The 18,107-nt window shown below is 40.1% G+C and overlaps 1 protein-coding gene across 8 annotated transcripts in view; it reads right to left on the reverse strand.

Annotated features, from left to right (window-relative positions):
• Positions 1 to 9,730, reverse strand: part of sorbs2b (sorbin and SH3 domain containing 2b) — a 52,236-nt gene extending 42,506 nt beyond the window's left edge. For 5 of the 8 annotated variants that reach the window (XM_079892546.1, XM_079892550.1, XM_079892547.1 and 2 more), the window contains exons 1-2: positions 9,430 to 9,727; positions 3,104 to 3,231 (exon numbers count right to left, since the gene is read on the reverse strand). In XM_079892546.1, the coding sequence (XP_079748672.1) occupies positions 3,104 to 3,110 (7 nt within the window). In that variant the 5' untranslated portion in view covers positions 3,111 to 3,231; positions 9,430 to 9,727. Of the gene's footprint in view, positions 1 to 3,103; positions 3,232 to 9,429 lie in introns of all 8 variants that reach the window. The other 3 variants (XM_079892543.1, XM_079892549.1, XM_079892551.1) reach the window with 3 other exon arrangements.
• Between the last annotated feature and the right edge of the window lie 8,377 nt (positions 9,731 to 18,107).

Raw genomic sequence — 18,107 nt, forward strand, 5'->3', positions numbered from 1 at the left:
GGCTAGAAGTGGGTTACTCACAGCCGGACTATAGCGGGTCTATAGTTAACCTAGACGGTGAAATGACAACTTGCTGGGTTGGTTCTCAATATTCTTCAAAATATCTTCTTTTGTGTTCCAAATAAATAAATGCAGGTTCTGAACGACATGAGAGTGAGGGAATGATGACAGAATTTACATTTTTTAGGTGAACTATCCTTTTCAATAGATTCATTCTTTCAATTCATTTATCATAAATCAGTTCATACTGCTGATTAAAGTGAATTGATTCAAAACTTAATTTATCCATTTATTCATTAACATCAAGTTAAAATGTAGTTGTTTTTTCTTTAAATAGCTTCAGGGCTATTGAGAACTATACATTGAATATTGTGAAATATTGTTTTTTTTACTATATCGTCCAGGCCTACAGTGCTGTAATGAGTTAGAAGTATAACAAGGGTTCATTTTCAGGAAACAGGGATTGGGCACTCCTTTATTATACAAAGTTAAAAATACCACAGTCACGAAAGAGCCCTCCCCCATAACAAAAACAGGAGCAGGCCGAGAGTCTACCAGGCGGCCTCCTGTAAGACATCTTCATGACAGCCTTTCGTGCTTCTGTGGTGATATTGCAGCAAATGTGTATTATACTGTATGTCATATTTGACCTCTCAAAGCTGCTTTAGCTCTATCTCAAGCAATCCCTAGCAAAAGTCACAGAAGTACCATGTGCATTTTTATTAAACCAAAATGGGAAAAAAGAACATAAGGTCACGTTGAAAGGATTTTGGTGTTATGATGGACAGTTAATCAATGGATGCCTTACATTACAGAGTGAAATGCAATTTAGCTGATATTAATAAATGTTGTCAGAGAGACATCAGATTGCAACAAAGGCTCTTTTTAAGCATGACAAGGAGGTATTATTTCAAACCGTGTACACGATACGTCTGTCAGGGTTGAATTAGTAAAAGCATTGCATTGAACGTAAGAACTAACTGACAGATGCATGCATTTATTTTAAAATTCTTTTTCACCTAGATTATATAATATTTTATGATGAAACCTTCACAAACTTTTCTTGGGATAAAAAAGCTCTGAAGTCTCTGTCCTGAACTGCATGAAACATGCAAATAGCATTTGTTTATTTATATTTGAACTATTACATACGTTATATAAACTATTATGCAACATAAAATGTATCTAGTATGAGAAGTAGCTAGTTTTAAACATCAAATGTAAAATGTGTCCATTAGGTACTGTCTTGACCTTCTCGACAATTAAAATCATATAACGACATAATTTTGATATTACATGTTGAACTTAATTCTTAATTTATTTTAGGAAAAAGAAATTTGGTTAGGCCTCACTTTATTTCGATGGTAGACTTTAGACACTCTACTAACTATAAGTAACTTTGCAACTGCATGTCAACTAACTGTGTTTAGCATTTTGCTAAAAGTTAAAAGCAGTTTTGCAGTCTTGGAAAGGGCAAGTTTTGCAGACCAATAGGAAAGAAGACTTTCAGTGGAGCTCAGCTCACTTCACCGTCTCGAGTGCAGGCAAGACAGAAGAGTTCTAGGGCGATTTCACTGTTTTATATGATTTGACTGTAACCACATACATGGATATAATAAAATGATGCATGGAAAAAAAACTGTTGACAGTCTCAGTGAGTTTAATTCACACATTTAGTTTGAGTGTTGTAATTTTATGATGCAGGTTTAGCACTGCTCCAGTTCATTTTACAGTTTCCCCTGCATTATGTTGACTATTAGGGACAAGAAAATTGATTATTTGTCAAATTCGAATAACGTTTTAGTAATTTATGACAGTATGAGTTAATTTGTTGATTGATCGATCGTTAATCTAGTAGGCTAAATGATTTAATCCACTAAACACTGCTGTGGTAATATAAAAACACTCTCCCAATAGCATACTGTTTCTTTTGAGCCTAATTCCAAGTCAAATTAAAATGATATAGTTGTATATATCACTAGTGATGGTATTTTGTATAGATATGGCCAGACGTGCAGTCTACCAATAACATTAGAGCACTACGAACGCCCACAAGCGACTTCACAGTACAGAGACTATAGCGACATACAGCGACAAAGTCGCTGGCAGTGTGAAAGGGGCTTTAGAGGATATTAAGCAGACAGTTTACTGATACTCTAATGATTGTTAGTTGACATGTAATTGAAAAGGTACTCATAGTTTGTAGAATGTCTAAAGTGGACCATCGAAATAAAGAGTTACCAAAGATCTTTTAAATATTAACTCATTTTAAATACCAAAAATATCATATTTAGCTGGAACACATTTTGCGCTCAACTCTGTTACCGCTTGATTTTCTATAAATAAATAGCAAATCTATTACAAAATTCTATCATTCCTTACAATTTGCGACGTAGAGAAGTACAGTAACATTTTTAGGATTTTTAGGACAGCTTTGTGCAAGTAAATAAATCTAATTTTAAGCATTTTTTACACAAACTGTAGAGCTGACAGAATTCATCAGACTCAAGCATTCATCCATGTTACCCAAGTTGTTAAGAACAAATACATTTCTGTAATTCTGTAACATACTAATTACTACATTTAACATTTGGTCCCAATTTGTTTTTACACTTGTGTTTTTATTTTACCATTAATTAATTTGTTGATTGCAAATTTTGATTGTTAAAAACAACTCAGGGTTTTAGGCATGTCCCAAATAATAATAATAATAATAATAATAATATATGATCAGTAGTACTGCATTAAAAAATCTTACAAATAAATCCTTTCTTTTCCTCTATTTAAAACTGTCAATGATGAGAAGAATCAGTCATTTATTTAATATGCTTAACACATGCTAAATATTGTGTCTATCCACTGCTTGTTTACAGGCTCTTTTATTATATTTACATCATCTTTATATATATATAATATATATATATATATATATATATATATATATATATATATATATATATATATATATGATTGAAAGTTAATTATTCTGATATTTACAGGACAAACTTCTTTCTTATATCGCATGCAGCTGATTAAAAAAGAATACAAATATTTGATCAAATATAATACACAATCCCAAACCAAGAGAAAGGCAAATCCTTACCAGGCATTAGGACTGAAATCAGGCGTCGGGTTTGAGCTGACAGGCAGCAGGATCCACGTCCACACTTCTCACTTTAGTCCTGAGATCCACTGCGTTTCAGGGTTAAAGTCCCAGACTGCAGCTGGCTTCTGGAGGCAAAAGATGTAAGAAAGTGAGAGGCAAGCCCCCTCGCTAAACAAGTGCTCAAGCTATTTTCAGATGGAGACATGCACGTCTGCAGGCTGGAAAGTTACTCCACGCCTCTGGAGAAAACATATACAGATCTGTGCTTAAGAAGATATGAGTGGTCAAACATCTTGGCTATGCCAGTGCATACTATTCCCCACCATGCGCTAATATCTACAGTTTAAGATGACTGCAGGTAACGTTTAAAAAATGAATCAAAATCTAAACAAATCTGAGAGAAAAAATCTAAACATCTGTTTATACATAAATTAACAAGGGCAACTTGTAAGACTTTTAGTTAAAGTTCCCTTAAGATGGATTTTAGTGATCAAAGCTCCATAGATTCTGGCTCTATTTTTGTCTCTGATACAGTTTGCTGATGACAGTTATAATTTATCAGCGTGTCTAAACTAAAGTTTAGAGTGAAGAAAGTTGTCCTGGAGTCTGTCACATTCACCGTCTGTCATCGTCCTGTCTGCACTACAGTTCCCAGAATCCTCCTTGTTTCCACACCTGAACTCACTCCCTTCATTACCCGCCTGTTCATCATCTGCATCACCTGTCTTGTGTTCATCTGTCTGTGTATTTAAGTTCCTTCTGTTCACTCATCACTTGTCGGTCAATGTTTATGTTAGGTTTGTTTATGTTAGGTTTGTTTAATGTTAGGTTTATCCTTGTTCTGAGCGCACGCTCCCTTTTTGTTTGTATTTGTTTATATTTAGAATTAAAATCTTGGAATTCATCATCTTCGTGTTCGTCTCCTACTTCATCCACCCAGAAGCCTGACAGATTGACCGACCAAAAGAATAAAGAGACTATGGGGAGATTGATTGCGGGGATCCTCTGGCCCCGAGCTCGTAAGCTGGTGTCGAACAGTGCAGACCTGGCTTTGAAGATGTTCGACCCAGCCTTCATGTCAGTCAGAAAAGCCATGGAACACGCTGGTCCAGTCGAGCCTGCACTTCACGCCGGTCCAGCCGAGCCTGCACTTCACGCCGGTCCAGCCGAGCCTGCACTTCACGCCAGTCCAGCCGAGCCTGCACTTCACGCCAGTCCAGCCGAGCCTGCACTTCACGCCAGATCTGCCGAAGCCAAGGCAGTATGCGTCATGCCCGCCGCCCCTGAGACTGTGAGCGTTATGCCCGCTGCGCCTGTGACAGACAGCGTCATGCCCGCAGAGCTTTTGTTTTCTTTTATTCCGTCGACCCTGAAGCTCCCTTCGCCGCTGGTTCCGTCCAGCTCAAAGCCTTCACCGCTGGTCCCGTCCAGCACAGAGCCCTCTTCATCGCTGGTCCAGTCCAGTTCAGAGCCCTCTTCGCCGCTGGTTCCGCCCAGCTCAGAGCCCTCTTCGCCGCTGGTCCTGCCCAGCTCAAAGCCTTCTTCGCCGCTGGTCCTGCCCAGTTCAGAGCCCTCTTCGCCGCTGGTCCTGTCCAGCTTAAAGCCCTCTTCGCCGCTGGTCCTGCCCAGCTCAGAGCCCTCTTCGCCGCTGGTCCTGCCCAGCTCAGAGCCCTCTTCGCCGCTGGTCCCGCCCAGCTCAGAGCCCTCTTCGTCGCTGGATCTGCCCAGCACAAAGCCCTCATCGCTGGATCTGCCCAGCACAAAGCCCTCGTCGCTGGATCTGCCCAGCACAAAGCCCTCGTCGCTGGATCTGCCCAGCACAAAGCCCTCGTCGCTGGATCTGCCCAGCACCGAGCCCTCGTCGCTGGATCTGCCCAGCACCGAGCCCTCGTCGCTGGATCTGCCCAGCACCGAGCCCTCGTCGCTGGATCTGCCCAGCACCGAGCCCTCGTCGCTGGATCTGCCCAGCACCGAGCCCTCGTCGCTGGATCTGCCCAGCACCGAGCCCTCGTCGCTGGATCTGCCCAGCACCGAGCCCTCGTCGCTGGATCTGCCCAGCACCGAGCCCTCGTCGCTGGATCTGCCCAGCACCGAGCCCTCGTCGCTGGATCTGCCCAGCACCGAGCCCTCGTCGCTGGATCTGCCCAGCACCGAGCCCTCGTCGCTGGATCTGCCCAGCACCGAGCCCTCGTCGCTGGATCTGCCCAGCACCGAGCCCTCGTCGCTGGATCTGCCCAGCACCGAGCCCTCGTCGCTGGATCTGCCCAGCACCGAGCCCTCGTCGCTGGATCTGCCCAGCACCGAGCCCTCGTCGCTGGATCTGCCCAGCACCGAGCCCTCGTCGCTGGATCTGCCCAGCACCGAGCCCTCGTCGCTGGATCTGCCCAGCACCGAGCCCTCGTCGCTGGATCTGCCCAGCACCGAGCCCTCGTCGCTGGATCTGCCCAGCACCGAGCCCTCGTCGCTGGATCTGCCCAGCACCGAGCCCTCGTCGCTGGATCTGCCCAGCACCGAGCCCTCGTCGCTGGATCTGCCCAGCACCGAGCCCTCGTCGCTGGATCTGCCCAGCACCGAGCCCTCGTCGCTGGATCTGCCCAGCACCGAGCCCTCGTCGCTGGATCTGCCCAGCACCGAGCCCTCGTCGCTGGATCTGCCCTGCACCGAGCCCTCTCTGGTACCCGGGACTTTTCCCAAGTATTTTTTGGGGGGGGGCCATAGGGCTCCGTCCTGGCCACTCGAGGGGCCATGGCCACCTGAGGGGTCCTCACCACCATGGCCACCTGAAGGGTCTTCACCGCCGTGGCCACCTGAAGGGTCTTCTCCGCCATGGCCACCTGAAGGGTCTTCACCGCCGTGGCCACCTGAAGGGTCTTCTCCGCCATGGCCACCTGAAGGGTCTTCTCCGCCATGGCCACCTGAAGGGTCTTCTCCGCCATGGCCACCTGAAGGGTCTTCACCGCCGTGGCCACCTGAAGGGTCTTCTCCGCCATGGCCACCTGAAGGGTCTTCACCGCCGTGGCCACCTGAAGGGTCTTCTCCGCCATGGCCACCTGAAGGGTCTTCTCCGCCATGGCCACCTGAAGGGTCTTCTCCGCCATGGCCACCTGAAGGGTCTTCACCGCCGTGGCCACCTGAAGGGTCTTCTCCGCCTTGGCCACCCGAAGGGTCCGGACCGCCAGGGCCACCCGAAGGGTCCTCACTGCCGTGGTCGCCTGAGGGGACATCACCGCCCTGGCCACCCGAAGGGTCCTCTCCGCCGTGGCCACCCGAAGGGTCCTCACCGCCGTGGCCGCCCGAGGGGTCGTCTCCGTCCTGGCCACGCCCACAGCCTGCTCCACCGTGACCACACCCACAGTCTGCTCCGCCCTGGAGGCTTCCTGCCTTGTCTCCCTTGCCTTGTCTTCCCCGTCAGCCTCCAGGGCGCCCACCCTCCCACCCCTTTGGTCTTTCTACGGCGCGAGGACGCGCCTACCGGGAGGGGGGAGTAATGTCACATTCACCGTCTGTCATCGTCCTGTCTGCACTACAGTTCCCAGAATCCTCCTTGTTTCCACACCTGAACTCACTCCCTTCATTACCCGCCTGTTCATCATCTGCATCACCTGTCTTGTGTTCATCTGTCTGTGTATTTAAGTTCCTTCTGTTCACTCATCACTTGTCGGTCAATGTTTATGTTAGGTTTGTTTATGTTAGGTTTGTTTAATGTTAGGTTTATCCTTGTTCTGAGCGCACGCTCCCTTTTTGTTTGTATTTGTTTATATTTAGAATTAAAATCTTGGAATTCATCATCTTCGTGTTCGTCTCCTACTTCATCCACCCAGAAGCCTGACAGAGTCATGCTACCCTATGAAGACAGATTAACTTGCCACTCAGTATAATGCACAACAAATGAACTGTGTAAATCCCTCAAGACGACAGCAGGGCCAAAGACTGAAACTCTTTCAACTCTAAAGAGATTTTTGTTGTTGTTGCTTTTGTTCTTACTGTTTTGTCCTTAAACATTATAACCCACATCAGGACAAATTTCACACTTGATTGCCCCTGCACAGACTTTTCATAATGAGATTCACCTTTATATCCAACAGCAAGAGAGCAACAGCTACACAGAAGATCTGACACCTTGTGATCTGCTCCCTCCCGTCATGAGAGATGCCGTCACCCAGAAGCTCAAGGAATGTGCAGAGACCGAAGGTGTCAGCACAAACCTGAGCCAAAGAAAACCACCCAGTAAAGCTAACATCACTCATATGCTCGTGCCTGAGATGACTTAGGTGTTACATCAACCAAAGCCTTTAAACTGAAGCTGAAAGGAAGGTATAAGGTCATGATCCAGGACTTAGCAAACGGTTTCTCAAAACCGAATAATATCAAATTATGATCTACGTTTGAAATTTAGCCTACTGGTGAGAAACAAAGTATAGGGTATAGGCATTTTTCAATTTTGTATTATTTATTTATTTTAAGAAAACAAAGGTCAAAATTAGATCTGCAACCCAAACATAGACACTTCAGAATCCATCACTACAATAACTTAGTATCATTTAGTATCTTTAGCATCCTGTTCACTCTTAAGGAACCATGAAAGCCAGATGGTGCTGCATAAACCTACACTCTCACTACTGTTGTTATAAGAGACCTCCATTTTTGTGCATGTAAATGTTCATATAGTGTATTAGTATTTATAAATATCGGGGCCTTCTGTATTTACATGCATGATTCTCTTGCAGATATTATAATGTAAGTAAATATTTAAAGAGAGTATTTTTTATGACTGATTTTAATACACAGTGAGGTTATGCACTTTGCACTTTTAAAAAGTTTTACTTTAAAGTAAATTTTAAATCATTTTAATAATGTTTTGTTGTGCTTTCAAAATGTACACTTATTGTGATGTGTGCTGACTAACACACTAAAGCGCATGCAAAAGTACTTGATTATGATCTGAACTGTGGTGAGATATTCAATATTACATTTCATGTAACTATTCATTATATATTCATATCAAATATAATATTTAAATGTACTAAACTGCAACTTACAAATGTAAAATTACAAATACAAACAAGTTTCAATAGAAATTACATCAAATTTTAGTTTACCATAAATTCTTATATTTGGCAGTAAACTTTAACCATATTTTACAAATAAAGATGTCCTTCATAGGTATGCACTCTCAAGTTAGACTAATTGCATTTAATATAAATTTAAACTACAATACATTTTCATTATTTGCAAATAACATGCAATTAAGTGTCTGAAACCATTACATTCAATTTGCACTTACTGTAAGCACATTATTTTAAAGTATAGCCTATTATTTATATAAATAGGCCTTCTCTTTTAGAGATTATGCCAGTGTTTTTTTGTTTGTTTTTTTTCACAAGGGTAACTCAGGGCAAACTTGTTAAATTGTTTAAATAATTAAGTGCTAAGGTTGTCATGACCTTTGACACTCACAGTAGCAGCAGGCCTACTCAATCCCAACCCAGCTTTTTATTATAGTCATATATTTAGTAATATTAAGATAGATGTCTCTCAAAAAAAGATAATGGCAGAACTTGTGAATTCCATAAATTGTAATATAATAATTTAAAAATATATTAAAATGCACAATAATAACATGTTTTTTTTTCTTATGGAAAACGAGACTATTGTCATGTAGCTCATTTAGTCAATGACATAGTGCACATCTCTAATGACCTTCTTGACCTTGTGCCTCCTCAAGCACATCAGAGCCAGTGACACATTAATGACAGTTGCACAGCAACCATTGACCAAGGGCTCATTAAAGCTCCAGTGGAGGTAGCGAAAGGCTCTGGGTGCTTTAATCATTAAATACCTGATGTAAATGCAATACCTTCCAACAGACAGTACATCTGTGTGCAAACCATTTTGTGCTGACGTAGTTTTGTTTTTCTGTCGCTCTGATACTTCAATACAGTCTACTAGATCTTATACGTGTCTGCTCTCATGATAGGCTACATCACAAGCCTGAGTTTCATAGGAGTGGGACAGCGGGAGAATCCAACAGCAAGTCGAATCCAACCGAAAGCACCTCACGTGCAGCAATATGCAGTTTAAGTTCATATTGTACAAATATAAATACATTTATAGTGCATATTGTGCAATACTCAATTCAGTTAGTGTATAGCCTATTTTTTTAATACAAAAATGCCATTTTGAAATGTACACTGCTTAATGCAAAATTTTATAGTGCATATTGCTTCATGCAATTTACTAATGCATACGTTTAATTCAATAAAAATGAATCAATTGAATGAATGCTAATTATTCCTGCAGTGCTTTTTGATTTGCGCACCTACCTCCCATGTGTTGTGCAATCCAACAGATTGAGAAAACGCGGTTTAAATTCCCTCATATGTTGTTATCCCGTTGAACGAAATCACACACGTGTGTTTGCATAAAAAAACATGAATTCGTTCTCGCGCAGCTTCTCGGCAACAACAGCGCGAGAGCCAGTCGATTATTTTTGTTCTTCTCAACAAGCACTATGGCTGCCCCGGACACAATATTCAGATTTTAGACGCGCTTTCTTGACTCAAGAGATGGAAACGCGGATCAATGATGAAGCATGCCGACCCCCTTCTCAGTGCACTTGTTTTGGGTCGACAGAGATGAAGGGCTCTCATTGGTTTGGAGAAGATCCTGGTAGTCATAGTAACAGCCAACAGAGTGCATGCTTTATCATGGGATGTAATGAATAGCGCAGTACCCCTCCCTTGTGGTGGATATTTACTGAGGAATGTTTTCCTGGAGGTAGCTACACTCTATGTAATGATGTTTAGAGGAAGCTCATTGTGAAAACGACAATAGACCTTTCATTAAAGTGACAATGCCTCTAGTAATTTTATTGCATTATATGTGAATGTCAGTGTGTTGACTACTGTGAAAGAAAATTACTAAGCAAAGCAAACTAAACCATCACTTACATCTTCCACCAGTGTGCATGCACTCATGGGACATTTTGCAGTTGAATCGCCAAATCAGTGTGCTGTGGGGAAGATGCGATGCCATATGAAAAAAGGGGTAATACTTAACAATAAGGTTTCATTTAACATTAGGCCTAGTTAACCACATTAGTTAACATGAACTAACATTCATGCATTTATTAATACATTATTCAAATCAAAAGTTGTATCTGTTGATATTATTTATTGGACCTGAGCTAACACGAACTAACAATGAACTGCAGTATTTTTATTAAATGCAAATTAAAAAAGAATAATTAATAACAAATTCATAACCATCGATAAGTAACGAGACCTTACTGTAAAGTGTTACAAAGTAACTGAAGTGATGATCGCAAATTATGAACACTATATTGCAAAACTATGGGTTAGTTCACCCAAAAATGAATTTCTGTCATCATTTACTTCTAAGTCCTGTGGAAAATGAAGATTATATTTGGAAAAATATTTCAAGTGTTTTAGTCAATGGAGTCCAAAACAACACTGGACCCCATTAGCTTTCAATAAAAGAAAAAAAAATACTTTTCAAAATATGCTCTACAGGTTTGGAAAGACACGAGGGTGAGTAAATAATGACATCATTTTCATCTTTGGGCGAACATGCCTTAATTATTGGTCTAGAATCACTTCTTTGGTACTGTTCTTTTTTATGTAAAATAGGTCAAACAGGTGTGAATGAACCAAAACATCAATGGGAAATAATCTGATACCCACTCTGCCTTCTGTTACTCTGATCACATTAAGCAGGTCACCCTGCAGACATGCCACATATTTCATCGAGTACCATTTTGGGAGTTTCCTTGTCCCTGATAGGGTTGCTTGAGCCTGTCAGACATTCGCTCACACATCTAAATTTAACCAGCAAACTGTCAACTACCACTACGCTTTGCACTTTGTCACCTTCAAGAGACCAGACAGGGCCGGATAGAAAAACTATGGGAACATAATCAGTAATGCTGAATTTCAGATAGCACAATTTTGATTAAACCTGTGGATAAGTGCTTAAACTGCCAGCTGATTAACAGAACTGCATATAATTAATCTCACTGATTTCTTTTAAAATGTCATTTGCCTCTCTCAGTACACCTTATGTAGCATTTCACAGTTATTTCAAAGCATAGAAACTGGCTCAATGGCTTTATTCAGCTCTTTAAGGATTGCTGACATTCCACCTGTTAATCTTTTTCACATGGAAATGTTTGATTTCTTTTTAGGGATTGTAAGCAGCTGGTGAAGAAATATAGGGCACCTGAAAATTACTAGTGCATATATTACAATATACTATTATATTACTTAAAAGCAAATGTGCTTTGAGGTACAATAGCAGCAATATTACAAAAATATGTTGCTGCATGGACTGGATTTTGGATGCGCACAGAACTAATTTATGACAAAATTAGCCTTGCTAAATGTGATCCTCTAATAGCTATTTCAGAGAGGAACTGAGAGCAGAGATAAATGGAAATCACATCTATTCCCTTTATCCCCTTAGGACAGAAACATTCAACTGGGATTTTAAGGGAACTCACATTGCCCCCTACTGGTATGCTATGTGGAATAGACATTACAAAACTGATCTGTCTTGAAAAGAGCAACACAAATTTAGTTTTTATATCACTCTGCAGTCTCTTTGCACACAATCATTATTTTATTGAAATTAATAGCCAAATAAAGTTGGATAACGTTTACTTGTTTGAGGTGGATAGTGCAGTCAGCAGGGTTTTTTTTTTTTTGCAAAAGAAAAACCTTCAGGTTTGTACAGTATCAGTGTCTGATCACCCTTTAGTGGTTTATTTTGTGATAATGGCCTGCTGACTGTACATTTTTATATCATACGTTGAGGTTTCTCTCACTAAAGGGCTAAACTGACCTTGGGGAAATTCTGTTTTTATCACTTTGTCTCTTTTTTGGGCCTGAGCTGAATCTAATAACCTCACGCCTATAAAAACACTAAATCTTAAAAAATCCTTAAAAAAATGCAAAAGCACTCCTATAAAGACGCTATTATGTGTCTGGATTGTAGGCTAAATCTAGTCAGTGAATTAAGTTTAATAACAGCAGAGCCATCCAGATGACATAAATGACCTCAGTAGGTCTACACATTAGCCTAAAGGTGTGGCATAACAAGGCTTTGTGCCAGTGACAGAAACTTTGCCAAATTCCCAGAGGATGCATTGGGAATTTCTAATCAAATTTCATGGCAGTCATGGCCTAATGGTTAGAGAGTCAGAGTGGTAACCTGAAGGCTGTGGGTTTAAATCTCAATACTGGCTGAAAATTACTTAGGTGCCCTTGAGCAAGGCACCTAACCCCCAATCGCTCCCCAGGCGCCGCAGTGAATGACTCCCCACTGCTCTGGGTGTGTGTGTCCATGGGTTTGCAGTGTGTGTGTGCAGTAACATGGATGGGTTAAATGCAGAGGACAAATTCCGAGTATGGGTTACCGTCCTAGGCCTTCACGTCATGACACTTTCACTTCATCTTGTATTTCTTTGTGAATCTTCCTCATGAGGATAACCCTCACAAACATGACCCGAATGCTAAATAACTTATTTTAAAAGCTGACGCCGGCTTATCAGCTGACATATTTAACAGACCTCCTTCCATTGTTCTTAAAACAGTATAGAGAATAAAGGTTCCCTCATCAGGGTGTAAGAAATTACCCCCTTCCCCCTGCAACAGAGCCCTGTTATCCCAGTGATTGCTGTGGGAGCCCCAAAAGGATAGTTTTACCTGCGGACAGAGTGTCCTCTGTCCACTTTACAGAGGCTTCCATGTTGCTCTCTCTTTGTTGCCCTGCTCACACACCCACTCAGGCTGTAATTGGAATCTGGCCTTACACAATGACTGTGAATGAGGTGAAGGACTAGTCTGGAGCCACTGGCTGGGAAAAGCAGGTCATACCTGCCTACACACCTATGCACAATACCTACAAACCCAACCAAGGCCTGGAGTTCACAGGAAACTAAAACCAGTGAAATCTCCTGTAACCGAATACCGCGGGGTTCTTGGGTTTCACTGACACGTTGTTGCTGCACATACCTCTGAATTGTAGCTTTCTTTAGAGTACATTTTCACAAAATAATAATAATAATAATAATTTAGGTGTATTCCTGTTAACAATTGCAAAAAACTTGAGCCTGTCACACATAATGGAGTCAGTTTGAAGTGCTGGTAATGCTGTAAGTGAGTGCTAACAACAACAGTCTAACTCAAGGCGGAGAAGGGGACAGGTTGAAATATAACAGATAAAAAAAAAAACTCATCCTGAAATTCGGTCCCAGCATATACGTCAGAAGACATAAAAAGATAACTTTGTATTCAAACCGTGAAAGAACAATAAAATTAAATAAATGTAAACATCTACTTATGACATGATTGATATCAAAGGTTTTTTTATTTTATTGAATTTTTTTATCTACAGCGCGGTCAAAGTCTGAGACCAGTGAACAGAGCATCTTGAGCTTCAAAAGAGACACGAATGAGTGACTGTTTGTACATAGATTCACATGATCGTGCCAGAATGTTAAATATTTCTTATTTGTTTTGTCATATTCTTTCTTTGTTGTAAATATTTAAATATTTTTAAACTTTCTGTTTATTTCCAGGGTTAAGAAAAAAACTGCATTTTACCAGATTTTCACCATTCACTCAGATTTTTGGTCTCAGGATGAGTGTTATAAGGGTTAATCAGCACAGCGGGTCTGATTAATTAGGTTATTGGACATAGATATAAGTATAAATATAAACTTTACCTTATTTACTCATTTAGTTTAACTTCATGTACTAAAATAAAAAAAAAAAACAGAAATATATTAAAAAAGACAAAAACACTCAACAAAATTGCTCATATTAATATGAAAATGGAAAATATAAAAATTCAAAATATTAATAAAACTATGATAGTGCAGTGATACTAAAATAACACTGATGTTTGTTTATTTAGTTGTTTATTTTGTTTTGCCCAGTGATTCCCTGTGGCTGATTATAACACACTGTATCTCTGATCACAACTATAGAATCAGTGTTAAAGAAACAGTCACTAAGTTATGCTGTCTTATGACAGTAACTTCCAGGTGACTTTGTTAGCAGCAGGGTCCTTGTACCAGACATGTGGCCTGGTCTTATGGGCTGAAAGCCGGCTCAGCTGAGTGTCACAGTCCTAGAAATAAACAAAGGTTGGTTGACTTTGACGTTTAACACAAAGATGTGTCTTAGTTGCCAGAGTATCCTACTGCACGGATCACCTATTATAGTACTGTCAGTTTTGTTAATTGACTACTGTATATAATCTTACATTTGGGAAAGGACAAAAAAGCATGAGTTTAAATTTGTCGGTTTAATACATCTCATAGAGCTTATTTTTTCATAAACGTATGATCCGTTTTAGATAGCAATCATTGGTTCAAAAGAAATGAATACTGTGAATAAAATGAATACTGAAAAAAAAAAAAAAACAGAGGATACATGATATTATGTAATGATGCCCATGGCATTTACCCACAACATGGATTAAACATCAGTGTTCAGTGTCATTGCTTGTCTTTCCAGAAGGCAACAAGTCTCATAAGCTGCTTAAAGCTGAGAGGGAAATGTGATAAATGCAGCTTTAAGTATTACTATAATAAAGAATATGTCAATATTAACCAGTGACAGCTTTGTGCCATTAAACAAACTCTTGTACATAAATGTTTGTACACAGATTCAAAGTTAAATCGTCTAAAGTCAGACTTTAAGTAGTAGCAGTGCTATAAAATCTGTTTCAGTGGCAAATATTATAAAACATTCATTCCTGTTTCCCCCCATTTAATAAACGTCGAAAAGAGAGCAAAAACAAAACACATTACCTTTAAATGAAGGCATTCTGGCTTGTCATGGCAGAGGTTCTTGGTTCTTTCCCAGTCAGGATCCCAAGCTCATTGATAAGCTCATTGGCCTCTGTGTCCTCCACATGAGAGATCATATCATCCCCAGCTGTTATCCAAAACACGTACTGTATATCAGTCAGTTCTTCTTTCGCTCCAGACTCCAGGTCCTCTTCCAAAGTGTCTGCTATCCAGTCCAAATCTCCTGCTTGTGCTCTTTTCTCCCTCTCAGCTTCCAGACTGTCCCTCTTTGTGTTTTACCTTCCACTGCTGACGTGTTCCACAGGACACCCTCTGAGGTGATGAACCTGCACTGAAACGTACTGTATGGGTTACATCCTCAGCCAGAGCCGCTCCAAGTAAACACACACGCGCACACGGCTTCCAGCAAAGGAACAAGCGTTCTTTGTGTCTCACGTTTTACAAATACTATAAGCTGCCTGGGCTTAGCACGTAAGTGGACCAATCAGAACTCAGAGGCTATGGAGGAGGCTGGGTAATAGGTATTAAATCAAAGCAGATGGGAATGACTGAATATATAGCGACAGGTTATAAGTGCTGGCGGCGAGCTGTTCAGTAGCTACGGGTGGCAGTAATCCATTGAACCCGGCCTTTCAGACACTTTTGCATAAATATCTGCTCTTTTATCCTGCAAGGTTATTCCTGGTGTAGTTTATTTTTGTTTCAAAGACCTGGATGAGGCCATTCACACTATGTTTGGTAGGCTGTTTGTTTAACTGAGGTTAAAGCATGTTATAACCTGGAAATGTTATTTTGGTGGTAAAAGTATAGTAGTGATTTACCATAGTAGATATGGAGCGAGAAAAGAATGTTCTCGAAGTAAGGCAGGAAGGAAAGAAGGGAAGAAGGAAAGGGGAAAACAACAGCTGAATAAATTCTCAAACGGATTCTGTAGTTCCAGTGACCTAGAATCTAATCAGAATTTAAGACTAATTATTTTAGCATAGTAAACAAATCGTTTAGCCTAACGGTCCTAAACAGACCACAAAAAAAAAAAAAAAAAAAAAAATGGAAGTGACATTAAAAGGAAAATTTCTACATTTACATGTTATCTATATATTAATATATATATATATATATATATACACACAAAATTTGGTAACTCTTTATTTTACACTGTCTTTGTTACACGTTACATGTACTTCCTAATAACAGTAGGCTAAATTATACATAACTATGTAGTACTAGTACAGCAACTAACCCTTGTAACCCTAATACATATATAATAAACTTTAATAAACCTAAAACAAATACAGTAATAACATTCTGAATGTTATTACAATTTAATGTTTCCTTGAATATTTTAAAATGTATTTGTATTCCTGTGATGACAAAGCTGAATTTTCAGCATGATTACTCCAGTCTTCAGTGTCACGTGATCCGTCAGAAATCATTCTGATATGATGATTTGCTGCTCATGAAACATGTATTATTAGTAGTGATATTATATTTATCATTATTAACAGTTGTGCTGCTTCATATTTCTGTGGAAACCTTGATACTTTTTTTCAGGATTCATTAGAAGAACAGCATTCATTTGAAAGGACATTTTTGTAACAATGTAATTGATTTAGTGCATCAATTATGTTTATTAACGTACAATACATGGTAAAAATATGCCGTACATTAAATCCATTTGAAATCACGTCTTTCACAAGCAAACCTAGCTATTTCTGTCATCAGTACCAACACATTTAAGGATAGAAAATGAATCTGTTGAGTCTGAGTGGACTCTCGAGACATTCCTCCTCTGGCTACTGAAAAGTCTTAACAAAGACGTAAAGCTAGGACTGGCGGCACCTTAAGGGAGGGGACAGTGTGATTGGAGGGTGACCGGGGGGCTTGAATTATGGGTGTATCACTTTCAACATGACCTTTCAGTACCTCTCATCGCTGGCCCTCCCAAGACGACGCCAGCTATTCATCTCTCCACCTCCTAGGATTCACAGCCCCACGACCTGATGACCCTGACCACACAGTATCCTCTTGCACTATTTATACGCACTTTTCATAAATAAACTTGCCACTGAAGCACCATAACAAGCACATTGGCTCAGTGTTGACCCTCAAAGGAATTGACGCCACGGATCAGTGAATTAAAACTGCAGTGATTATTGTTTCTCCACAGAGAAACAAACAAGTCATAATAGTTTAAAATTCACTGATATATCCCATAACAGCTGATGTTTGTCTATTTTTATTTTTATCGTCCCTCATATTACTTCAATTTCTTTTCCCAAAGCTTTCAATACTATAGCAGAAAATATGGACTATTGGCCCTTCTATCAAGAGATATTGACAGATACAGTACAGTACATATCTCTATAAATAGGTTTTTATTTGTAAAGACATGTCCTCTTTTCTCAAAGCTATACAGGAGCCTAATGAAGCAAATCCCAGGAGGTCATGTGGCATATTAGCCTACCTAAATAGCCAACTCTTTAGTCTTTACTAATGGGCCTTTTGCTATTGAAGTCGTTGAATGTTTCCAAATATTGAAAACACGTTGAATTATTTAGAAGAAAGAAGAAGAAGAAGAAGAAGAAGAAGAAGAAGAAGAAGAAGAAAATAACTTGATGCGAGTAGTGCTAAGAGCAAATCTAATCTGCTGTTCTATGGCTCCATCTAGTGTTCTACGTGTAAATTGCACCAAGGTGATATTCTTGATGTGATATTCTTGATGTATTTCAAAGTTTATTTTGCATCTGTTGTTTATGATTTATATTTTGTAAGTATAACAATATATTTAAAGAATAGGAAATAACTATTTTTACTTTTATACTTATAATTTAATTTTCTCAAGAGTAGGCTAGAGCTTAAACTGGTTTTACATTTTATGTTGATCTTTAATTATGCCTATATAAACCGTGTCCGAGACGAATAAATAGCTACTGTTAAATAATTACAGTATTCATTGTGTTTTGTTGATGAATCGTTCGGAACGAAATCTAACCGAAAGATTTGGAAACGGAAAACTGTTACCTTCTTCGACGTCTTCGATTTTGCGCGAGCCGACTAACTTGCTAATCTTTTGTGATTACGTAAAGTTTGTTTTAAGACGTGTAGGTTTGTAAAAGAGTAGTTACTCACTTCTGAGAAGGCCTACCCCTCACCGCACCTAGTGCT

The sequence above is a fragment of the Squalius cephalus genome (assembly GCF_949319135.1).
Source record: "Squalius cephalus genome assembly, chromosome: 14".
Classification (NCBI taxonomy): Eukaryota; Metazoa; Chordata; class Actinopteri; order Cypriniformes; family Leuciscidae; genus Squalius; species Squalius cephalus.